Genomic DNA, 25919 nt, shown 5'->3' on the forward strand with positions numbered 1-25919 from the left:
AAAAACTTTATCTCTCCTATTTTGAATGACAGGCTTGCTGGATAAAGGGATTCTTGGCTGCATATTTTTTCTGTTCATCACATTGAAGATTTTCTGCCATTTTTTTTTTGACCTGCCAAGTTTCAGTAGATAGGTCTGTTACCACTCTGATACGTTTCCCTTTATATGTTAGGGCCCTTTTATCCCTAGCCACTTTCAGAATTCTCTCTTTTTTCTTATATTTTGCCAGTTTCACTATGATATGTTGGGCTGAAGGTCGATTCAAGTTAATGCTGAGGGGAGTTCTCTGTTCCTCTTGGGTTTCAATGTCTGTTTCCTTTTCCAGATTGGGGAAGTTCTTGGCTATAATTTGATCAAGCACCCCTTCAGGACCTTTTTCTCTTTCTTCTTCAGGAATTCCTATGATAAGAATATTGTTCCATTTGATTGTATCACTCAGGTCTTGAATTATCCTTTATGCTCCTGGGTCAATTTCTTTCTTTCTCAGCTTTCTCTTTTTCTATAATTGTGTCTTCTAATTCACCTATTCTCCTCTCTGCCTCTTAAATTTGTGCAGTGACTGCCTCCATTTTATTATGCACCTCATTTGTAGCATTTTTTTAATTCGTCACAGCTGTTTTGAAGGCCCCTAGTCTTTGTATCTTTGTATCGATAGCTTCTCTGATGACTTCCATGCTTTTTTTTAAGCTCAGCGATTAATTTTATGACAGTTGTTCTAAATTCTTATGCAGTTATGTTGCTTATATCTGCTTTGAGCAGTTCTGTGGCTGTGACTTCTTCCTGGGATTTCTTTAGAGGAGAGTTCTTCCATTTCATCATTTTGGCTAGCTTTCTATCTCTTGTCAGTTTTATTTTTTTTTAATTTTTAAGATGTATTTATTTATTTACTTATTTATTTATTTGAGAGAGAGAGAGAGCGAGAGAGAGAGAGAGAGCAAGAGAGCAAGAGAGCACGTACATGAACAGGGAAGCGTCACAGAGAGGGAGACACAGAATCTGAAGCAGGCTCCAGGCTCTGAGCTAGTTGTCAGCACAGAACCCAATGCAGGGCTTTAACCCACATACTGTGAGATCATGACCTGAGCCGAAGTTGAATGCTTAACCTACTAAGCCACCCCGATGCCCCTCTTGTTGGTTTTAAAAGTTCATTATGTACTCTGTACCTGTTCATATTGCTATATTAAAGGATGCTTATTGAATGACCAGGGCCTGTCCATTCAGGAAGTGTTCTTTTGATAGTGTCTCTCGGTTTCTCTTGTTGTGCCTTTGGTTATTTTATTTCCCTACTCAGTGATATTTGGGACTCTCCACCATGTATACTTTGGCTTGTTTCTTGAGATAGCCTTAGGCACCTATGAGGCTGCCTTCTTTGTGGACTCTTTTTTCCCCCACTCTTGCAGATCAGAGTATTGTGGCTTCTGTCCTTCTTAGTTTGGTAGATGCGGATGGAGCTCCCTACTTCTCCTCCATCTTGCCCCTCCTCCAACTGATTTCATCTGTCTTATCTGTCTCAAGATCTAGGCCCTTGTTACTAATTTTATACTGTATATCTCCAGTTGGGTGCCATGTCAGCATCAGAATCTCAGCATCTGCATAACAGGGCTTATTATTTCTTGCAAACTGGAGACTATTCCTGTTCTGGACCATTCCCAGGCCAAGTTGAAAACTTTATGGCTTTTTCTGTCTCTTGCTTATCATCTATATTTTTACCACCTTCAGCCTGCCCACCCCCGCCATAAGCAGTGTATTGCTGTTTTTTTTTAATCTGAGATATAATTCACTTACCCTAAAATCTACCACTTTCATGTGTATTTATCAGTGGTTTATAATCACAGCTTTTTGCAATAATCTCCACTAATTCTATCACCCCCAAAAGAAACCCTTCATCTGTTATCAATCACTCCCCATTTCCCTTGACAATCACTAATATACTTTGTCTCCAATCTGAATATTTCATATAAGTGAAAAGATATAATATGTAGCCATTTATGTCTGGCTCTTACACTAAGCATAATGTTTGCAAGGTTCATCCATTTTATAGCATATCTCAAAACTTTATTCCTTCGTGGGGCACCTGGGTGGCTCAGTTGGTTAACTGTCTGACTTTGGCTTAGGTCATGATCTCACAGTACACAAGTTGGGGCTATGTCCGGGTATGTGCTGACAGCCCAGAACCTGGAGCCTGCTTTGGATTCTGTGTCTCCTTCTCTCTCTGCCCCTCCCCAACTTATACTCTGTCTCTCTCAAAAATAACATAAAATGTTTTTAAGCAAAACAAAAGAACCCTTTATTCCTTCTCATGGCTAAATAATATTTTATCATATGGATCTAACACATTTTGTTTATCCATTCATCAGTACACGTACATTTGTGTTGTTGCTATTTTTTTACCTATTAGAAATAATGCTACTATGAACGTTGTTCTCAGTTCTCTTGGGTATATACCCAGGAGTGAAATTGCTGGGTTATATAGTAACTCTATGTTTGACTTTTTGAGGAACTTCCACAGTGCTTCCTAAAGGGTCTGTAAGGTTTTATATTTTTACCAACAATGTATTAGGGTTCCAATTCTACACATCCTGGTTGACACTTATTATTGTCATCTTTCTGATTATAGTCATCCTAGTAGATGTAAAGCTCTATCTTATTGTGGTTTTGATTTGCATTTCTCTGGTGACTAATTATGTTGAACATTTTTTCATATGCTTATTGTCTATGTATTTGTCTTGTTTGGGTAAATGTCTATTCAAATCATTGCTCTCTTTGTATCGAGTGATATTTTTATTGTTGAATTGCAAGAGTTCTTTATACATTTTGACTACTAAATCTTCATTAGTTATATGATTTGCAAATTTTTCTCTCCTTATGAGGCTGATCCTTTCACTGTTCTTGAAAGGTCCTTTGAGGTAGAAATATTTTTAGTTTTGATAAAGTATTTTTTTATACTGATCTTGTATCTTACAACCTTGCTCAACTTGCTTATTGGCACCAATAGTTCTGTGGTGTGTGTGTGTGTAACCTTTATATCTTTCTCTATATAAGTTTGTGTTATCTGGAAATAGCTATAGCTCTACTTCTTCATTTCTTATAGCATTTGATTTTTTTTTTTTCATCTTCTTGCCTAATTGCTTTGGTTAGAATCTCCAGTACAGTGTTGAAAAGAAGTGGCAACAGTAGACATACTTGTTCTGTTCCTGATGTTAGATGGGGGAAAGCTTTCAGTCCTGCAGCATTTAGTTAGCCATATAGTTTCCCTTTGTCAGGTTGAGGAATTTCCCTTTTATTCTTAATTTTTTTATTGTTTTTATCACGCAATGGTACAGATTTTGCCACATGTTTTTTTCTGCAGCTGAGATCATAATGGGTTTTTCTACTTTATTAATATATTAAATTCATTTTAATATATTGAACAAATCTTTTATTCCTGAAATAAGTCCCACTTAGCCATGGAGTATAATTCTTTTTATATGCTACTGGATTCAGTTTGTGAGTACTTTGTTAAAGATTTTTGTGTGTACATTCATAAGGAATATTGGTTTTTAGTTTTGTCTTGTGATATCATTGTCTGGTTTTGGTATGATAATTCTGGCCTCATAGAATGAATTAGGAAACATTCTCCCTCCACCCCACCAACTTGGCAGAGTTGGTGAAGGATTGGTGTTAATTCTTCTTTAAATGTTCTATAGAACCTACTAGTAAAGCCATCTTTTCTTGATTCTTGGTCTTTTTATTTTTTTAGAAAATTTATGGGGCGCCTGGGTGGCTCAGTCGGTTAAGCGTCCGGCTTCGGCTCAGGTCATGATCGCACATTCGTGTGTTCGAGCCCCGCCGTCAGGCTCTGTGCTGACGGCTCGGAGCCTGAAGCCTGCTTCAGATTCTGTGTCTCCCTCTCTCTCTGCCCCTCCCCACTCATGCTCTGCCTCTCTCTGTCTCAAAAATAAATAAAACACTAAAAAAAAATTTAAAAAAAAGAAAAAATTTTCTCATTTTTAGCTCAGCCTTTTGTTATAGTTCTATTCATGTTTTCTATTTCTTTTTGAGTTAGTTTGATAGTTTGTATCTTTCTAAGAATTTGCAAGATTAAAAAAATTTTTTTTTAACATTTATTTATTTATTTTTTTTGAGAGACAGAGAGAAACAGATCATGAGCAGGGGAGGGTCAAAGAGAGAGAGAGAGAAACACAGAATCTGAAGCAGACTCCAAGCTCTGAGCTAGCTGTCAGCACAGAGCCTGATGTGGAGCTCAAACCCACGAACTGTGAGATCATGACCAGAGCCAAAGTCAGACACTCAATTGACTGAGCCACCTAGGCACCCCCAGGAATTTGCTAGATTAATTTGTTGGCATATAAGTGTTCATTAAATCCTTTTATAATTTTTAAAAATAATTATAAGGTGAATATTATGTTCTCTTTTTCATTCCTGATTTTAACAGTTTGGGTCTTCTTTCTTCCTTTCTTTCTTTCTTGATACAGTTTTGTCAATTTTGCTTGTCTTTTAAAAAGTGAACTTTAGAGTCTATTGGTTTTCTCTATTTTTTAAATTCTCTTTTTCTCACTCAAATCTGTATTTCTTCTTTTCCCCTTGATCTGAGTTTAGTTTGCTCTTCCTTTTTCAGTTACTAGTGGAGTTTTAGGTCATTGAGTTGAGATTTTATTATTTTTTTTAATGTAGATGTGGACAGCTATCAGTTTCCCTCAATCACTGCTTCTCTTCATTCTGTGAATTTTGGTAAAGTTTTCATTTCCACTCATCTCAAATTGTTTTCATATTTCCCTTGTGATTTCCTTTTTGATTGGCTGGTTGTTTAGGACTATTGTTTAATTTCCATGTATTTGTAAATTTCCAGAGTGTCCTTCTGCTACTAATTTCAATCCTTTTATATTTTTTGAGGCTTAAAATGACCAACTATTTTTGATCTTCCCTCAGAAGCCTCTTTGTGTGTATTCCTTTTTCCTTTACTCCCACTGCAACTACCCATGACAGGCTTTTTAAATCTCCCAGGTAGCCTACTGGCAGATGAATCTTAGCCCTTAATTTATTGCTTCCCTTTCATTGACCAAATAAGTCAACATTTCTTAACCTGTATTTTAAGGTCTTTTGCACCCTGGACCTAACCTATCTCTCCCATTCTCTGAAAAGTTCTGAAGACTTTCACCTTGGGCCATGCCCAGAGAAATAGTCACATTAAATTAAACAGGACATAACTTTCTTAGACTAGTCTGTAACTGTATCTTACCACTGTTAAGTTTTCAGTAGGTAAAGGCTCTTTGTTCTCCTTTTTAACCAATTATTGATTTTTATGTTTATTTATTACTTTTGAGAGAGACAGAGAGAGAATCTGAAGCAGGCTCCAGGTTCAGAGCTGTCATTTCAGAGCCCAATGCAGTGCTCAAACTCACAGACTGAGCTGAAGTTGGATGCTTAACTGACCGAGCCCCCCAGACACCCCAACTATTGATTTTTAAAATAGTTATTCCATTTTTGTTTTTATCTGTAGGATGGGAATTCTAGAAAAATTTGAAAGTTGTTTAGTTGCCTCCCTCTTAAACTCTGTGACTATTAGCATTGCCATCTTTACACACATAAGTGTATCAAATTGAATCAGAGGTTCAGGAGATTAAACAGAACAAAAACTTACTGAATCCCATCACCAAAATACTATGATTCACACTATTTATAGTACTTCTCATTACTGGAGAAGGCTCTCTTCTGTTTTTCAATACCCAGCCCAAATGACATTTCTTCTAGAAAGTGTCTGTTGTTACCTCTTCAAAAACGATCTCTTCCTTCTGAATACCTGACACTTTATTCTCTTATATAAGTCCTTCCTTTTATAATATCTATTTATGTGTTTGTCTTTTCCTCCCTCCATTAGTCTATAAGCACTCTGAGGACTGAGTAACAATCATGTACCAAATGTTTAATACATAATAGGGAGCCCTTTGGGACAATGGCTGAATAGTTTTTAAATTTACTTAAAAAAATACAAATCATTTTTCCAGTTATATAGCCCCAAACTTTTATTCCATCTCTTGTCTGAACTACTGGAAGTTTCTCAGTCCCTTTTCTTAATCTAGCATTGTCCTTCTCTACGTGGTATTTGCCTCTTGTCCTCTTTATTACTTAAACAATGCAACTTACTGGAGAAAGATCTACCATGGCTTCATTTTAGAGTGTGAGGCTGCGCCAGCTTCTTGTGTTTAGCTCCCAAGTTCTGCAAAAGTCCTTACAGACTTTTCCCACTTATTCCTATTTTCTAGGAAGAAATCTCGTATTAATCTCTATTAGAGACAATGAAATGATCACATTTATTAGTGCCCTTTATCCACCTGTTTTTCTTATTATCCTACATCTACTTCAGATTGTTTCTCATCATCTTCCTCATTTCATTTTGATCCTGCAGTGAAATTGTCAACTTCATTATAAAACCTTTTTCAGTTGCTTACAGGGAAAATTATCTATCAATCCCTTGACTTCAAGACTGTCTTTCTGCTATGATATATTGCCTTCATTACTATAAGAGATAAAGGATGATGTCACATCTTTTTATATCTCTCATGACACTGTTCCTAGTGCATAGTAGACACTAAACATGTATTTGTTAAAGGAATGAATATATATATTTAAAATTTAGCTCTCTCAGGCAACTCCTGAAAATATGTGGGCTATACTTTTTAAAAATCTCTAAGGAAAGAAATATCAATATTCCTTAATTTTTAGTGTTAGTGGTTTTGTGAACTGAGAACTTGAACTTTTCTGTTTATAAATTTACTGTTAGCCTTTTATTACAAGGATACATACACATTTGAAACTTTTTTTTAAATCATTCTTTCAGGATTTCATGTTAAGGGGAATAATAAAATATACACTTGATTTTATTTATTTTTCATGCTTTCAAGTCATTGTGAAAAAGAGTAAGATAAAGTACCAAATGGGTTGAACCAAATGAGCTCTCTTGATTTAGTCAGCTATTTACATTTTCTGTTTTAACTAACAAAATCATTCCCTGAAGAACATTTTGGAGACCAATGAGGAGTATTTTGTAATATCCAATAGTTTTAATTTCAGTAGTATAGGTATCATAGTTTCAGGAGTTAAATTTACATTTTTTCCTCACAGCATCACATTGTTGAGTCATTTTCTATTGGCTATGATTAAAATTTCTTTTCCTACAAAAAGTGATCTATGCCAGTGCTTACATTTCAAAGGGTGGATAATGTCAGTGAGCAGTATAGGTCTCTATGAAGACCTTTGCATGTTCAGAAGTTACTGTTAATGCTTAATGTAAAAGGAGTAATTCACTGAAAGTAGTAACTTTTAAAAGTCTTTTGTGCTCTCAAGGTGGTTTCCAGAAGTGCAGAATATTTATTACCAAGGTAATAAAAAAAAGCAATTGCCAACTGGTGACAGCAGTGCCAAATTGGAATCTTTTTTCAACTGCGCAGCTACACTTATGACTTTACAGCTGCAGGAACTCACTCTGGTCTCCATGCAGGACTTCACAGACCTAATTGCACAACCCCCAGTAAGTATGGTGCAGTGATACCAGTGTTTGCCAACTGATTTATTTGAAAAGGGAAAAGATTAAAAAAAAAAAAACCCCTACCAGTAGAAAATGATGAAGTATATCTTTAGAGCACTTACCTGTTTTAAAAAAATTAGTGTCAACCTGAATATTCAGGATGTATGATGATCATCACATTGGTGAGGATTAGGGAAGAGAAGTGAAAATGCTCATCAGGGGAAATTTGGGTCATGATGGCTGCGGAAGTTTTCTGCAAGGAACTCTTTTCTTTCTGGAAGAAGGTCCTGTTCGAGCGTGAGCTGGGCCTATGAATTTCAGTGTTCTTTATGACTTTCTTGTGTGATTCTAGAGCTCCACTCCTATGCATATGCTCCTCTTTCTGGAACCTTGATGCTATAGTTGATCTGTAGACCCAGTGAATACTTGTCACCAACAAGTCTAGCTGGAAATTGCTCTTGCTCTTTTAAGTAGAGCTCCTCAGTGGCTTAGCATCTAGGGCTTAAGAGGAACGGTGAGTTCCCATGTGCTCTAACTGGGACCTGTGCACTCTTTAGTCTCTCCCAATCCATATAAATATTCACATAAATTTATAAATATTTTTTGCAGGATTCTGTTAGAGCTTTTGAACATCCAGGTTTCATCGTGAGGCTGATTCTTGAAAATGACACCATTAAGTTTGAACCTGAGTTCAATGACTATATTCACATCCTTCTAAATATTTATGATACCATGATTAAGGCTACCAGTTTTGTGCCAAGAGTTGAGACCAAATTGTATTCCAAATGGGTAAGTAACAAAGATATTCTGATTGTTTGATTTTAATAATATACACTTCAAATAACCTCTAAAAGCAGTAGACATGTATCCTCTGCTTTGCACAGTATAAATGGCCTAGTAATATTGGCTTATCAGAAATTTTTAATTAAAAAAATACTCTTTTCCCATTAGCTGCTCTTATAGTATTCCTAGTTTCTTAGACTAGTCTTCCACTGGGCTGATAAGTTTCTTAAGGGGAAGAATTAATGTTGTGATCAAGTTTAAAGCAGTCAATGAGCATTGTCTGTGGCCCTCAGGCCGTGCCGTGGACCTCCGTAATACTTTGCTAGCTCTGTAAACTGTTCTTCCGTTCATGAGACTTTCCTCAGTCTTTTTCCATAAGTCGTAATGTCTCTGAACTTTCAGATCATAGATTTTACTTCCCTTCTCTCTGGTCATTTATTTAGCCAAGCTATGCTGAACTATGACATTTCAAAAGTAGTTACTGCAATCTAGTACATGAAATGAGCATGTCTAGTTCCTTAATGTGAAAGGTTTTCAAGCTTTGTAACTCCAATAAGTAGTCTTCTTATTGCTTTTTTAATTTTAAAATAGCTCACAAATATTTCATGTATACCAGAGTCCAAGAGACTATTCTGTATTTTTAAGTGGTAGTAAAGTCAGACCCTATGTACTTAAAATTTAACTAGAGAAGTGGAATATTATTGATAGATTTAAGCTCTTCCTGATCTTCACTGCCCTTCCCTGTTCATATTCCTTTCATTCTGCCTTCTAGCAAAAGAATCACTATCTTGAATTTTATAGTTATTATTCTGAAATTTTTAAGATAAACTTACTACCTCTCTGCAAATCCCTAAACAATTTCCATTTAGGTTTTACATGTCCTTGTATATATGTGGGGTCTTCTTATAATCAGTGATGTTTTATTTTTATTCAACATAGTGATTGTGAAATTATCCATTGAGGTTATTATCCTCTTCATAGAACTTCAGTTTTTTAAATTATTTTATTTTCTAGGAATTCCATTAAAGTCTTTGTCAAATAGACCTGGTCATATCTGATAGTCTCAAATACTTAGTCACATATTCATTACTGTTTTACTTCTCCATTTGCTGATCTGACACTTGCTCTGGTGTTTTAATTCTTATTTCTTATTATTATGGGCTTATACATGTAAGAACTTCATGAGGGAAGTCCTTGAGGCCTTAATTTAAGTTGGTTCCTTTAGAATTTGTGTATTTTACTCTGGAGGCCTCTGCAGACCAAGGACCATTTTTTTAAAATGTTTGTTTATTTTTGAGATAGAGATAGGGTGCATGCGGGAAGCGGGGGGAACAGAGAGGGAGACACAGAATCTGAAGTGGGCTCCAGGCTCTGAGCTGTCAGCACAGAGCCCAATGCAGAGCTCAAACTCATGAGCTGTGAGATCATGACCTGAACTGAAGTTGGGTGCCCAACTGACTGAGCCACTCAGACACCCCTTACCAGGGATGATTTTTAACAAAATTCTTGCTGAGACTTTCATGGACAACACTGGCTTACCCAAATCTGTCTGAGAACAGACTGGTGGTCACAAATTCTTAGGGTTACCATCCTTTTCTTTTCTACTGAAAAACAAGGTCAAGTCAGGATACTTTCCTTACTTTTGCCCCCTCATTCAAAGGTTTTGTTACATTTCAGTGTTCTTGGCTTTCCCTGGGTTTATCAGGTGGGACTTCCCTCCTTGCTCAGGCCTGAGGCTTTGTTTCCTGACAGCCATTCTCTCCATCCTCTTCTCCCGCACAGAAGCCCACTTTGCTGGGCTTAGGCCACCAGGGATTAGCAGTCTCCAGGGCAGCTGCTCACTTTCGCACAGTTACTTCTCAATTCATGTGTTGTCTCACATTTGGCCCCTAGACTTGCCCTGTTATTTTGCTTCCTTAACTATGTATTATAAAAGTTAAATTTGGTGATGTTCCCAATATACTTCTATGTTTTAAACTAGATACTTATTTTCAGGTTATCTATTCCTCATATTGCCAAAAACAGAAGTCTCTTAGTCGTCTGCCTCCTTCTCTAGTCATACCCTGCCTTTGTCCAAGAATGACTTTTGAGGGAGCTTATGAAACAGACAAATACAACAAGTTAATAAGAATAACAGTAAAACTTTGACTTGTGAGCATAATTTCTTCCAGAATCATGTTTGTAATCCAAAGGACTTGTATATCAAAGTGAATTTCAAAACCCATTGGCTCATTCGTGATCACATGACATTCAGGTCACATACTACTTGTATTGTAAGATATCACTCATTTACCAAGTTAAAATATGTTTGCTCGTCTTGTGGAACGCTCACAGAACAAATTACTTGCAATCCAAGGTTTTACTGTACTAGACATGCTCAAAGTGGAATAAAGGATTACCATCATTTGAATTAATATACTTGCTATAATTTAATGGTTATAAAATATGGCTCTAAAGGTACCTAGGTGGTATAGTCCATTAAGCAGCCCACTCTTGGTTTTGCCTCAGCTCATGCTCTTGTGGTTCATGAGCTGGAGCCCTGAGTTGGGCTCTGTGCTGACAGTGTGGAGCCTGCTTGGGATTCCCTCTTTCTCTCTCTCTCTCAAAATAAATAAGTAAACTTTAAAATAAAATAAGGCTCTAAGTTTCCTGGTTTTTAAAGTGAAGAGGAAAATTTGACACATTTTAACTAGGATTAAACAGTTAATTTAGACTGCTCTGGTATCTTTCCTGGTATCAGATTTTGAGAGTGAGGTCTTACATGGGACATTATACGTGAGGTAATGGTTCTGAAATCCTACATGTCACCATCAGCTGGTGACATTTTAAAAACACAAATCCACCGTCACCACCTCTTCCCCCAGAGATGCTGATTCACCATGATAGTTGGTTCTCAGAAACAGGTTGCCAGAACCATCTAGGGATATTTTGCTAGTCATCACTTAGGTTTGAAAATAAGCAACATAGGGGGTACCTCAAATAAGATGATTGAACTTGGTTTCAAAGACCATTGACAACAACTGCAGATGACATTTATAGAAGAACATTCATAAGAGCTGTTCTTATCACAATCTTTGAGAGAAACTGAAAGTGAAAATAAAATGTACTTTTTTGGGGGTGTCTGGGTGGCTCAGTCAGTTAAGCATCTGACTCTTGGTTTCGGCTCAGGTCACGATCTTACAGTTTGTGGGATGGAGCCCTACATCAGGCTCTTAAACTGACAGCATGGACACTGCTTTGGATTCTCTCTCTCCCTCTATCTCTGCCCCTCCCCCCAATAAATAGTTTAAAATATTTTTAAGAAGGGGTGCCTGGGTGGCTCAGTTGGCTAAGCGTCCAACTTCAGCTCAGGTCATGATCTCACAGTTTGTGGGTTTGAGCCCTGAGTCGGGCTCTGTGCTGACAGCTAGCTCAGAGCCTGGAGCCTGTCTTCCGATTCTGTATTTCCCTGTCTCTGACTCTCCCCTGCTCACACTGTCTCTCTCTCTCTCTAAAAAATAAAATAAAAAACATTAAAAACTTTTTTTAAACACACTTTTTCACTAATGTTCTCAAGAAGCATCTAGTTCTAAGCAATAGGATTTCCTAAAATCCCACTAGGGGGCATAGTGGGCAAATGGGCCCCAGATACCAGAATAAATTACCCAGCTCTCTAAGGAATGCTTTGATGTTATCAAGTAAATGCTTGATAGATGTAGAATATCCACTACAGGTCATTGTTTTTGTTGGTTACAGTTAAAAATCTCTTCTGAATGAGAGGTAGAGTATATGTATATGTATTTTTAAGTGTAACTTGATTCAAGATAATAAACCATGTAGGCACATTTACTTGCCCTCTTATTTGAAAAGAGGAGACGAGCTTTTGAGATTTGTTTGCTTATTAAAAATTGTTATCTGATCCATTATTCCTGTGGTGATAGCAGAATGCACGTATTGCGACTAGGGATTTCAGTCTGCTCTATTGCTGTTCACGGAATCAAAGATCAAAGGTCAGTGAATGAGTAAACAAGCTTTCTTTGTTCTAGACAGATTATCCCTCAAGGTGAAAAAGTACTGTGATCAAAGAATATGATGATGTGACATTGAGCTGGCTTATTTAAAAATACAGTACAGTGCAAGCACTACCTTCAGAGAGCTAGCATGTATTTACAGCTGCACAAATAAAATGTGGATTTGGGTGTTTTTTAGGCTTGTATTCAGCATATATTTTCAAGTGACAGTTCTTTCATCCATTTGGAAAAACAAAACACAACCAGGTAGCCTTGAAGGAAAACAAAAATTAAATGAAACTTCGATATTTAATATCCACTATGATTAGATTGAATATCTTTCTACAGAGATTAGGAAATCAAAAAAGTCCTTGTAAGAAAAAATAAAGGACAATATGGTAAGATTGGCATTTTTACAAAGATAAATACTCTGGCTATCTTCATTTATTTTTCAAAACGAACATTATTTTTCCCTTTGTTTAGGAAAGTAAGTCTAAGCCAACAACCTTGAAGCCAGTAATTCTGAATGAGATTATCGAGGCCCACAAAGAAAAGGTGAGGGAGGTGATCACAAGAGAGAGAGCGGCGCCTCTGGAGCACCTCAGGCTCTACAACAAGTATAACTTTCTGATCACCAGAAAAGCTGAACAAGATGTTGATGCTTTACTTGAAGAAAATCATAATTATGAGAGACTAATGCAAGAAATTCGCAAATACCAAAAACTAATAGAGGAAATACAGTACACATCTAGGAAGGTGAATGATCCATTCTTGTACAACTGTTCTTTGTAACTAACAATTTTTTCCCAATTCTATTAGGATGTGTTTGTAGACCCTGCAGTGAAAGAATCAGAACATTACTCTCGATGGGGAAAATACTGCCTTTCCGTGTGCCAAACACTGTGAGCCCTGCACAGGGTTCTTTGCTCTTAGGGATAGATGTCTCATACCTCAAGGCAGACTTTTAAGTATTTACATGATTTGACCCCTCAAAAATTCCAAGAACTTAATTTTTTTTGGCTTTAGTGGTCACAGATCCTTTGGAAAATATGGTAATTTTACCAAAATGTGATTGCTTCTGTTTAAGAAGAAACTGGTAATTTTAAATTTTCCTTTGTCCTTTTTTATAGTTTCCAAATTTTCTACCCTAAGCACACACTCCTGTTTTGTATAGAACAAATATAGCATTTAAATCCCTTACTATCTATTTTGCAATAACTTGATTCTGCAAAGTTCTTATATCCATTTGTTAACCTGAAATAGAAATGGCTTCCAAGATAACAAACTCTTGAAGGAGATTTACCCAGAAGATAGTTGTAAAATACAAACGAGCACTTAGAAAATCCTGCCTGCGTCATATTAAAACATCTCCTCCAAAAACTCAATCTTGTTAGATCATGCACACACAAAACCAATACTGTGAAAGGCAAAATTGTGGGAATCTATTTCTTTTCATGTTTATTAAGCTTTTAATACTTATCGTTGTAGACTATCCGTTTAGGCATGTTTGAAGTGCGCTGTGAGGAATTAATCAGAGCTTTGGTGAAGCGAGCAGAAGTTATTTGTGGAAGACTTATAGCTAAAATGTTCAGAGATCATCAGGAAGTGAATACAAGGTATTTATGTGATATTGATTAGTTTTTTCAGGGGGATGTTAGATAGAATCAATTGTCATTTAAATAAAATTATGGATTAGAAGAGTGTCATCAATGGTCCTCCAAAAAGAAAGTGCCAAACTTTTTCTATTTGGCTTTGTTATTTTGTGCCTATTATTATTTTTCACCACAAATGCACCTTCCCAATTGTCTCAGTTAAGAGGGTATTAAAATGTGCATTTTGTGTTTTAAATTTTTTTGGTCTTTATTATTTTATTTTGATGGACAAACACAGAGAGTGAGTGTGGGGAGGGGCAGAGAGTGAGGGAGACAGAGAATTGGAAGCAGGCTCCAGGCTCGGAGCTGTCAGCGCAGAGCCCAACGTGGGACAACCCAAGGACTGTGAGATCATGACCTGAGCCGAAGTCAGGTACTTAACCGACTGAGTCACCAGGCACCCCAAAATGTGCATTCTGTTTATGCAAGTAAGATGGGTGTTGATTAACTTCACTAAGGTGAACCACAAGTTTGTATAATGAGTATACAAAATGGATTTTCAAAGTGGATTTTCCCAGTAGTTATCACGGGTCCTGATGGATACTCAATTTTGGAACTTCATTTTACTGTAATTACTCTTCAGTAATACAGCTATGATAACTTGTTGTCTTAATTAAAAACTTATTTGTTGACTAACCTGGAGATTTTTAGGAAAACTGGCTCATGTAAATAAACTCACAGAATGCTGAGGTATAAAGTAGAATACCTGTTTATATAAGGCAAGAAGTAGAACTAGTCTTTCAACAACTGGTTTTAGTGTTGCTCTTAGAACCTCTTGTCTGGTATCAGTTACGTGGAAAATCTTCCCCCTCTCCCACCAAATACTCAGAAATTTTGTAATAGTTATGAGATTAGAGGAGAAATTAGATCATTGAAAAGAATACTCAGGCTGTATAAAAGCCAGAAGGAAGCTTGTATTAGGCACAACAGTAGGTACTTATATTCTAAATATGAATAAAACTGCTGAAGGAAGTTACAGCGTTGAAGAGGAAATAGACATACAAACTGGTAAATTACAATAAGACTCAGTAAATATTGTAGTGAGCCACAAAAGTAGAACAGAGAAGGAAATGATGAATTTCTTTCCAAATGGAGGTTGGGGAAGGGGAGGAAATCAAGGGAAAGCTAGTTACAAAGAGGAAGAGGATAAGTGAATTCATTCTGAAGGCTGAGTAGTAGGAGTCTGCCAGGTGAACAATGTAAGTAAAAGAATTCCAGTTAGAAAACAGTAACATGTAGATGGGGTGAGGTACGAAAATGGCATGGTATATTTTAACAACTAGGACTCATCTGTGTTCCTTTCATAGACACTCTGAGGAAAACAGGACTTGTGTAGCTTCCTCACTAGGAACTGGAATCCTATATTTGGCTATAAAAGCACCTTTTCTTCTAAAAGTTGTGGAAGAATAGTGAAAATGTCTTTTACTTGTAGCTTTGTATGCTGAGTGAAATATTTATTTCAATTTCATAGCTATTTTCCCTGCCCCCTAACTGCCCTCTGAACTCATTCCAGTTCTACTTTTCCCCTTTTTCTCCTAATCCTACCTCTCACCACACTCACCGGATTTGCAGAGGACCTATCCGGAACATTAGAGGAGCCATTAGATACAAATGCCTCAACTTCGGGCCCCTATGTGTCTCACCTCCTCTCTGTACCGAGCCTTCATACTCATCTCCCTGCATTTTCATAGGGCGAGAATCTGTCACAACATTCAAAGTTCTTCTCTCTGCCTATGGGCTCAACCCCATTGCTCCCTATCCGTCTGGAGCTAGTTCAGCCAGTCATCTGTGTCCACTGCATCTCATTTTAAATCTCTCCTTTGCTGTGGCTTCTGCCTTTCAAACTGGAAATAATGTTTAAAACCCTCTTCCATCTTCTACCTTCCCCCTACTTCAGCCCAACCTCATCATCCTGCTATTTCTCTCTCCATCTTACAGCCAATCTTCTTGAAGGAATTTCTATACATTCTACCTGGACTTTTTTAGCTTCCACTACTTTTGTTTTTGTTAACCTCACAGTAAGTTTGTTTTATTGGCCACAACTAAAATGAGTAGGAAATATTTGCATATTACCAGAAGTTTCTAAACATACAGTCTCATTTCAACCATTTCTTGCAAGTAGAGTGAATCACTCTTATTTAGTACCACTTTTTTGGTGTTATCTCAACTGAATCTCTGGTAGAGCCCCTAAAATTCTAGGTTAGAAGTGATTGTTTATGGTCCTTTTATATAGGATTGTGAACTGCATGAGAATCACTATTATATCTTCTCCACTTCTCTATCTCTGTCACTGAATATTATGGTTGGGTTTGTAATAGATGATCATTAAATGTGTATTGAATGAGTATGGGCACAAATTTGCTTTTAATTTTTTACATATACAGATAAGAGTATCTTTTTCATTTTTAAAAATTTTAGTTAACATACAGTGCAATATTGCTTTCTGGAGTAGAATTCAGTGATTCATCACTTACAGAGCACTCAGTGCTCATCATGACAAGTGCCCTCCTTAATGCCCATCACTTATCCAGTCCACCCCTACCCACCTTCTTCCATCAACCCGCAGTCTGTTCTCTATCATTGAGAGTCTGTTAGGGCCTGTTTCCCTTTTTTCCCCCCCCTTCCCATATGTTCATCCATTTGCTTTCTTAAATTCCACATATGAGTGAGATCATATGGTATTTGTCTTTCTCTAACTGACTTATTTCACTTAGCATAATACCTTCTAGCTCCATCCACATCATTGCAAATGGAAATATTTCTTTTTTTTAATGACTGAGTAATATTTGTAATAGGATATTTAAATAGTATATAGGAATATATTTAGGAATAAAATTTAATTACATAAGAATAATTTTGTTTGGTGTTTCAGATTATGTGACGAATTTGAGAAGATAGCTGAGAAAGCTCTTACTACTCCTCCAAATACCGCAGAACTAGTGGAAATGAAGGTATTATTATAAACTCTTTGTAGTCGCATGTGTATAAGTTAATTGTTTCCCCCCAGCTGTTATTAGTTAATTATCAACATAATACTACAACAACAAGTCACTCCAAAAGTTAAAAACAGACTTAAAATAATGTGTTTTGTTTTTCTTAGCTCATGAATCTGAAGTGTGACGATTCAGGCTGGGTACTCACAAGCCAGTTATGGTAACAACTGGGTTACTCACTCAACCGAGTCAGCTAGTTCTCAGTTGGGTTGACTAGTGTAACTGTCTTTGGCGATTCGACTCTGTTCCACTTGTTTCTTAAATGTGAGCAGGCTCACTGGGCATGTTCTCAAGGCATAGCAGAGACACAAAAGCAAGTCCAAGTGTACAAATGCTTTTCAAGTTTCTCTATGCACCACATTAGCTAACATCTCATTGGCCACAGCAAGTCACATGGGCGTAGTCAGCCTGAGAAAACACCATGGGGCAGAGACTTCAACCCTGGGGGAGGTGAAATATTGGAACTCTAAGTGTAATTGTCTACCAATATATATTTTTAATGTTTTATTTATTTTTGATACAGAGAGAGACCGAGCATGAGAGGGGGAGGGTCAGAGAAAGAAGGAGACACAGAACCGGAAGTAGGCTCCAGGCTCTGAGCTAGCTGTCAGCACAGAGCCTGACGCGGGACTCGAACCCACGAACGTGAGATCTGACGTGAGCCAAAGCGGGACGCTCAACTGACTGAGCCACCCAGGCGCCCCTCTACCAATATTTTTGAGAGCACTACTAATGCTTATGACCTTGCTAATAGGCATAAAATGGGACTGTGTTGGGCAACCTGAGATAGGTGGTCATCCTTAATTTTTCAATCAAATTTTTAATCTTTAATAATTTGTTTTCTATAAGCTATTTTTGTAATATACTAAGATTTTCTGGGGTAGTTTGCTGAAACATGTTCTGACCATAGGATAAATGGTACTAAGAAGATTAGGAAAGTCTCACATGAATCATTTTTCATGTTCCTTTCATGCTTGAAGTCTGCCTAATGGTGAGTAAAATAGTATAAATAAGCTAGCTAGTCATTGTTTCATTTCATTCTTGTAACAACAGCTTTTACGGGACTTCCTCCCCCTGCTTTTCCATCTAGAATTCCCAAGATCTAAAATAGAATCTTTCCTTGTTAGATTTTTAAAATATTTAAGCAAACCCAGTAAAACATGTAAAATCATTCAAAACTTTATTAGGCAAGGAATTACAAAAGAAGTCCAAATGCTTATGTGCATTCTTTATTCACTTAAAGAACATTTTATTTTTAATCATTAGAACCAACTTCTGCATATGTGCCTTTAACTAAAAGAGTTCTATTTTCTTTAAAGTATTTGTACTTGGATTGGTGTTGTTAGTATGTCGATTTGTGTGTTGTGTGTGTGTGTGTGTGTGTGATACACACATGAGTTTATAATCTCTTTTAGAAAAGTTTTATATTAGTTGTAGGACGTCAAGTGATGCTTTGCTTATGGGTGAGTATAAAATAGAGAGTTCCATAACTGTATATTGCTGGGGAAAATAAATATTGAGTATGAAGAGTGTCATTTATTTACCTCCTAGCCATCACTGGGAATATTCACAAATATGGAATTATTTATTGTGAGTTTCTACTACTCATAACAACCTTTAACAGAACTAGCAAATAGGATTCATTAGCTGGTATTTAAAATCGTGCTATATCTTAAAGTGTAGTCACACAAGAGCAAAATAACTTCTCAATTTGTTCAATACTGAAATCAGTCATTTATCATCAGTAGGCGAAATAAAAAATGCAGTCATTTGACGACACAGAAACCAAATTTGATTAACCAAATTACAAAAATATATTTTTGGTTAGATATTTTGTTATTTGTGGAAACCACCATGGTTCCCATCTTATTTGTTTGAATTTACAACATAACATTTAATCTTCTTAGAATGATATATTAATGAAAGACTTTTAGGCAATGTTGCTTTTTTCTTTTTATTTACAAAAGTAAAATTTTTAATGATATGGGATTGAACAAAATAAAAAGCAGAAGTTCATCTTTTTCCATAATTCATCTCTTTAGAATAATAATTACTTGTAGGTGAGTGTGAATTCCACTCTTTCCAAACATATATACAGTGTTAAATTTAAATAACATTAGGGAGAGAGATGAAGAGAGTCAGAGATGGAGATCAAACAGACTTTTAAACATTGAAAAAAACAGAGGCAGGAAGATAGGGGAGGGGAATATAGGTAGTTACAAGTAATTCCCAATCTTCTCATTTTTCAGGGGCTCGCTGTTTTCCTTCAGCATTTATGTTATTAAGATATGTAAATTTACATTCACAAAAGAGCTTTGAGAGAACTATATCTGTATGTGTGTATATACACATGCACATACACACACGCAGCTGTATATTCACACCCCCCCGACCCCAGATTCATTTTTGCAAAATCAAAATCATTATTCTGCTGCAACTTGTGTTATTCACTGAACAACATACCCTCTTTGTATTTCTTCTAGATAACAAGGAATCGTGTTTTATTTCCAAGATCAGTAGCTAATTAATATGATTTATTAAATGATTTGTTATTTTCTCCCTGGATTTAAATGCACTCTTTCAACTTTAAATTTCCATATGTACTTGGATCTAGTTCCAATCTCTGTTCTGCTCCATCCTCTATTCCTGGGACAGAACAAGAACTGTTTACCTTATTGCATCTATATATAGTATGTTTCTATCATTTTTCTTTTTCATGATTTTCTTTGCTACTCTTAAGTATTTAATATTTCAGAGACTTTCAGAATTATATCAAGCTTCATTTTTTGAAAGGCCATTGCAATTTTGATTGAAATTCAAATTTTGATGGAAATCCTCCTCATTGGGGGAGGATTTACATCTTGAGAAGATTACATCCTAACATATGTTTCTACATTTATTCAGAACTTTAAACATGTCCTTCAACAAAGCATTATAGTTTTCCTCACACAGATGTAGCCCACTTCTTATTAAATCTGTCTGTAGCCATATTTTGGTTTTGGTAATTAAGGAAAGTGCTGGCGTCCACTACAAGTTTCACATTTGTTATGGTGGTGGTGATTTGACTAGTAGTTGTCTCCCCAAATAGACCAGGAAGTCTCTGAGGGCAGAGCCCCAGTCTGTTGGCTGTCACACAGAATTTCCAGTACCTGCCACAGTGTCAGGCACATAGTAAGTGCCCCAAAATACAATTCTGAAATAATAGAGGATATTGTTTGTTTCATCTCTCCCAGAAAACCATAGCATTCTCTGGTTTTCTTTCTTTTTTCTTTTTAATATTTATTTATTTTTGAGAGGGAGAGGTAGAGAGAAAGGGAGGGGAAGAGGGGAAGACCTAGTATCTGAAGCAGGCTCCTGGCTCTGAGCTGTCAGCACAGAGCCCAATGCAGGATTCAAACACACAGACTGAGATCATGATCTGAGCCAAAGTCAGACACTTAACCTACTGAGCCACCTGGACACCCCTCTGGTTTTCTTTTTTATGTGTTGCTAAGTATTTGCTATTCTCCCCCACTGCTGTTGCGAGGGGGTGCTGGGGCCCATGAGAAGTGAACTGTGCTGCAGTCTCCTGTCTTAAACCGAAAGTCGATACTTCTAAGAATTCTGTAACAAGCCTCTTTTGTTACTTGAGCTGTTCATTAAAATGCCATTTGTAATTTTTGTTTGCCTGCAGGCTTATATTCAGAAGGTAGAGACAACTGACATGGTTGAGCTGGAACAGAGACTGGTGGATTCTAAGAATTGCCTCGCCTTCCTCATAGAGTGCATCAACTTGTCTCCAGCAGACATCAGGCTAAATAATGCTGTTTTCCAGTGGTATGGAAGAATGGATGAAATTTTTGATGAGCACAGGAAAATCATTAAGGAGAAAACAGAACAATATCAAGAAGGTCTTAAGGTTGGCATCCTATATATTTTAAATTATTTTCATTTTCTGGAAATGTTTAAGTGTTAGCTTCTTACACAGCATTGTCAACCCCTCTGTTTCACAGATCATACGTGTAAGCTTTCTCATACCATCAACTTTGGTAGAAGATAGTATATACATACCGCATCGATGTGGTATCATTTTTTGATTTTTCACGGGCAAAAATGCTAATATATTGCCTACAAATGACCATTAATAAAAATAGTGTTACCTTATATAGTTTATAGCACTCTTTTGAGTTATTTTTATTGTGTAACATCAAAGTTCTCTTGGTGAAATGTGCTTTCACATTTCATAATCATTCAAACCACCTAATAATTGTGCCAGAGTCCTCGCTCTGACACTCAATGTCTCTTACCTTTATGTGTGTCTTTCATAGAAGATGGTTTGAGATGTCCCCTCATCTCCTTGTCTAGCCCCATTTTCTACCTCCTCCACTCCTTGTTCTTGACTTCTCAGTAACCCTGAGCAAATTTTAGGTCCCTGCCTTCCTACAGCTCTCCTCTCTTGCACGTTCTGCCCATTGGCTCGTGAGCGCACTGCTGGCCCACAGTGCTTGTCTATCTGGTGTGCTTGATTGACTTTCTCAGAATTCCACTCAGTCAGACCTCAATTCTTTGTCTCTTCTGCTCCCATTACACTTTTAACACATCTCCACTGGACTTAGTGCCTGATCATTTGTGTTCAATGTTATTATTGTCAGCTGCATCTCCCCAATAGACAGCTCTTTGACAGCAGGGCTGTTTGATTTGTTCCTTTACTCCATTTATACCCATACCCCTGAGCTGGTTCAGTGCCTGACACAGTAGAACAGTGTGAGCACTCCATAGCTATTGTCTAAATAAATGAGTTAGTATTTTCAGTCTCATTTTACAGATAAAGAAACTGACGTTCCCAAAGTGAAGAGAGTTGTGCCTGATCAGCCAGGAGCTGATGCCCTTTGATAGCAAGTCTAGCCTCTTCCTATCACATTACAGAAAGTACCGTTAATTTGCAGAATGTGTCATTTAGAGACTAATTCATAGACTTAAACAAAAACTTTTAAACTATAGTCTAGGGGCACCCAGGTGGCTCAGTTAGTTGAGTATCCGACTCTTGATTTTGGCTCAGGTCATGATCTTGCTGTTCCTGAGTTTGAGCCCTGTGTGGGGGCTCTGTGCTGAGTGTAGAGCCTGCCGGGGATTCTCTCTCTTCCTCTCTCTCTTCCTCTCTCTCTTCCTTCCTCCACTTGTGTGCGAACATGCTCTCTCTCAAAAACAAAACAAACAAAACCTTAAAAAACCTATAGTCTATATTTCTGTTGTACACTTAGGTCATTTCAGAACTTTTTAAACCTGTAGAAAACATCACGAATAGTGTTAGACACTGAAGTTACACTATAATAGATTCTTAGAAAATTGTGAGGTGGCCCAGAATTATCTATACTTTGTTGTAAAGTTTACTATTCTACAAACTACACATAATATTGATGAATTTCGTCCTCTCATTTTCCTCCCCCACTGAGCCAGAACAATAAAATTGCCATGAACTAAAGGAGACAGAGATCAACCTAGATAATCCATAAAATATAAAATCTATTTTTGAATAACCCAGATTTGACTTTTGAATATTTTATTAGGAGCCAGTTTTTTAAAGAGCCATTTAATTTGGAGTGCCTTACCGTTGACAATTTTGTAATGAACTTTTCTCATTACACAAAACACACCTGCTTTATATTGGAAGACTACAGTTTTTAGGTTTTAAAATCTGGATTTATTTAACTTGCCCTTGCGCATTTCCTGTGAAAAGAGCCCATAGGACAAAAAAATAACCTTGGGACATTTTTTTTTTTGATTGAAAGTTGAAAAACTACTGCATTCAGAACACAATTAAAGAAAATTTGTCTTTTCCATTATTGATAAAAATGCCACGGATCTCTTTATAGCCCTTAAAAAAGCAGAACTTTCTTTTAGTCCCATACTTGATGATTATAAATTTAAGAATTCTTCTAAATCATTTGTTAGCATACTTTCTTTTGCATACTAAAGCATACTACCATTGTTGAACACATTTTATTGGTTAGAATTTCTTACTTTGGTAGTATAGGTTACCTTTGTCTAATTTGTGAATTATAGAAGTCTCAATCCATTATTTTTAAATCTGGACTCTTAAAAATTCTGCATAGTTTAGATCCCAGTCCTCTTCCGGATCATTCCTTTCTTTATATTTTGCCAGTGACATAATAATTCTGATAATTCCTACAAATATTTAAATTTTCTTGGGATGCCTAGGGGTTTTACCTTTAAAGAATCATAACAACAAATATCGTTTGTACTAGTTGCGGTGTGAGCGGTTTGTGGAGGAATTGGAGAGTTATGCTAAACAGTCAGAAGAATTCTACTCCTTCGGAGACCTTCAGGATGTACAGCGATACCTGAAAAAGGCTCAAACACTGAATGGAAAGTTGGATTTAGCAGCAGACAAGGTATAACTTTAAAATTTTTAAGAGGATGGATTAGTTGAAAAGAAAAAGCATTGAGTCTGTACCGTGTATTCACCTTTTAAAAATAGATTCAAGTAAAAATTTAACTACCTTTAGAGAATAATATAACTGGCACAAATATCACTATACTGTATACCTAAAACTAATATAACATGGTAGATTAACTATACTGGAATTAAAATGTACAGGTATTCTCCAAGGAGAAGCAGAATTGTTTGCTTTTGGTAGTTAAAACATTTCAGTGGCCTTCATCTTTTATTTGAAAGATAGAGTTCTATCTCCATCTGCTTATTTTTAATGTTGTGTCATGTAATTATTTGTATCCTGTGTGCAAGCACCTGGTTGCTACTTAAGTTTGCCCTTCTTCACAGAAGCCAGTGTAGATTTGGTGGCTGTGTGTTTAAATTAGGCCCATTGTCTTCTCCCATCAAGCCACATTGTTCCCAGTGTTGCTATGTCAGAAGTCAGCTTTCTTATCTGAAGAAGCTGGAGGGGGAAAAGCCAAACCCTTTGCCAAATAAGATGTTTGAGATTTTTAATTGCATTTTTTTAATAAAAGGGGGAATATGAAAACAGACCGTATTATGATGCTTTCCCCATTATTTTCTTACATTGAAAGATTTCAGTATCGGTTCAGGGAATTAAATAGTGTATAATAGTCAGAAATATGAAAACACATGTTGAGAAAAAAGAGAAACTGTAGTTTTAAAATTCTATAGTCACTGAAATTTTGAATAACTTGCATAATTTATATACCTAACTCATACTTATCAATTCTATACATTTCTCCTCTAAACCACCACATCCTCACATATGTCACTACTAAACAAAAGGGAAACTAATGATTTTGTGGTCTCTTCTTAGCCTACACGTCTTCAAGGTGCAGTTCTGTTTGCAGCTTCTTCCACATAAGCCTCTGTTCACCACGATCCCTTGCTTCTGAGTGGTAGCATTTTCAGCATATACTGTTCACTTATGTTAAAGAGCTACTACTCGCAGACCTCTCTTCTGTTGTCATATGTTATTGCTGAACAGTTGCAACTTGACTTTCTCCACATGGATGTCTTGTCTCCTGAGCTGGTATACTAACTCCTGGGAGTTGGTATTTTACAATATAATACTTTTTCCCTCTATTTTCCACAGTACCTGATACAATGCTGTATGTATTGAAAGTACTTAAGTTCTTGTTAGTTAATAAATGATGCTATATCCCCAAAATTTCTGGATGGGCAGACTTCTTTATGTATATTGTTACTATTTTAACTAACTTAACCAGTGTTCTCTGGAAAATGTAATAAAAAAGAGAAAAAGAGTTTACTGCTCAGCATTTCTAAATTATGGTCTGATTTAAGTGTAACTTTGGGGTTTATTGAGAGTTTTGGGGTCACATTTGATAAAAATGTTTAAAAAAATTAATATTAAATACCATTCCCAGAATAATAAATCTAATACCTGTCATTCTAGATTGAGCAATTTAATGCTGAAGAAGAGGCATTTGGTTGGCTACCATCAATATATCCTCAACGCAAAAAAATCCAAGATGCTTTGAACCCTTATCTTCGTCTTTATGAAACTGCTGTTGAATTTAGCAACAAATACCGAGGATGGACTGAAGGACCATATCATAAGGTGAATCCAGACCAAGTAGAAAGAGATATTGGAAATTACTGGAGAGGACTATATAAACTGGAAAAAACCTTCCATGATTCTCCAAATGCATTGGCAATGACAAAAAAAGTCAGAGCAAAGGTGGAAGATTTCAAGCAGCACATTCCTCTCATTCAAGTGATCTGTAATCCCGGTTTGCGCCCCAGGCATTGGGAGGCCCTGTCCAGCATTGTTGGTTACCCACTGCAGCCAACAGATGAGTCCACTGTCTTCTCTTTCTTAGACATGAATTTGGAACCATACTTAGATAGATTTGAAGGTATTAGTGAAGCAGCTAGCAAAGAATATTCTCTTGAAAAGGCCATGGACAAGATGACTCATGAGTGGGATGGAATGGAATTTGTCATTCTTCCTTATAGAGAAACTGGGACGTTTATTTTGTCATCAGTTGATGAAATTCAGATGTTGTTGGACGACCACATTATTAAAACACAAACTATGCGAGGATCTCCTTTCATTAAGCCTTATGAAAAAAGAATAAGGTAAAGTAATATTTATATGACAGTGCTAATGCTATGTTACCAAAATTGTAACTTGTAGGTAATATACAGTTCTTTTTGAAATCGATTCTGCACTTCATACTTAATGTTATAAATAGTTGATTGTAAGGAATGGTAACTGTCTTTGCTTTTCAAATAGTACCTACTTCTTTGCTATGGTCTAGAGTCAGAACAAAGGGAGTGCACAATCAGCCTCCAGATATTCATTTTTATTGCCTACAATCTGATCTTTTACATTTGACTCAAAAAAAAATTCACTTCTATGTACGTAGTTTGTAGAACATATAAACTATGAAACTGAAGATAATGTCATTTTACAAACATACTAATTAGGTTAATATAGATGATACTTGAAAGTTCATTGTAATTTTCACTCCTTTATAAGAAGGATGGCTGGGT

The 25919-nt window shown here is 36.5% G+C and overlaps 1 protein-coding gene across 1 annotated transcript in view; it reads left to right on the forward strand.

Annotated features, from left to right (window-relative positions):
* DNAH7 (dynein axonemal heavy chain 7) overlaps positions 1-25919 on the forward strand; it is a 271651-nt gene that overhangs the window by 58803 nt on the left and 186929 nt on the right. The window contains exons 11-18 of the mRNA XM_029934194.1: positions 7345-7528; positions 8135-8314; positions 12781-13053; positions 13786-13913; positions 16822-16900; positions 20616-20840; positions 23188-23334; positions 24817-25502. Of these exons, the coding sequence (XP_029790054.1) occupies positions 7345-7528; positions 8135-8314; positions 12781-13053; positions 13786-13913; positions 16822-16900; positions 20616-20840; positions 23188-23334; positions 24817-25502 (1902 nt within the window). The remainder of the gene's footprint in view (positions 1-7344; positions 7529-8134; positions 8315-12780; positions 13054-13785; positions 13914-16821; positions 16901-20615; positions 20841-23187; positions 23335-24816; positions 25503-25919) is intronic.

Source organism: Suricata suricatta, chromosome 3 (assembly GCF_006229205.1).
Source record: "Suricata suricatta isolate VVHF042 chromosome 3, meerkat_22Aug2017_6uvM2_HiC, whole genome shotgun sequence".
Taxonomy (NCBI): domain Eukaryota; kingdom Metazoa; phylum Chordata; class Mammalia; order Carnivora; family Herpestidae; genus Suricata; species Suricata suricatta.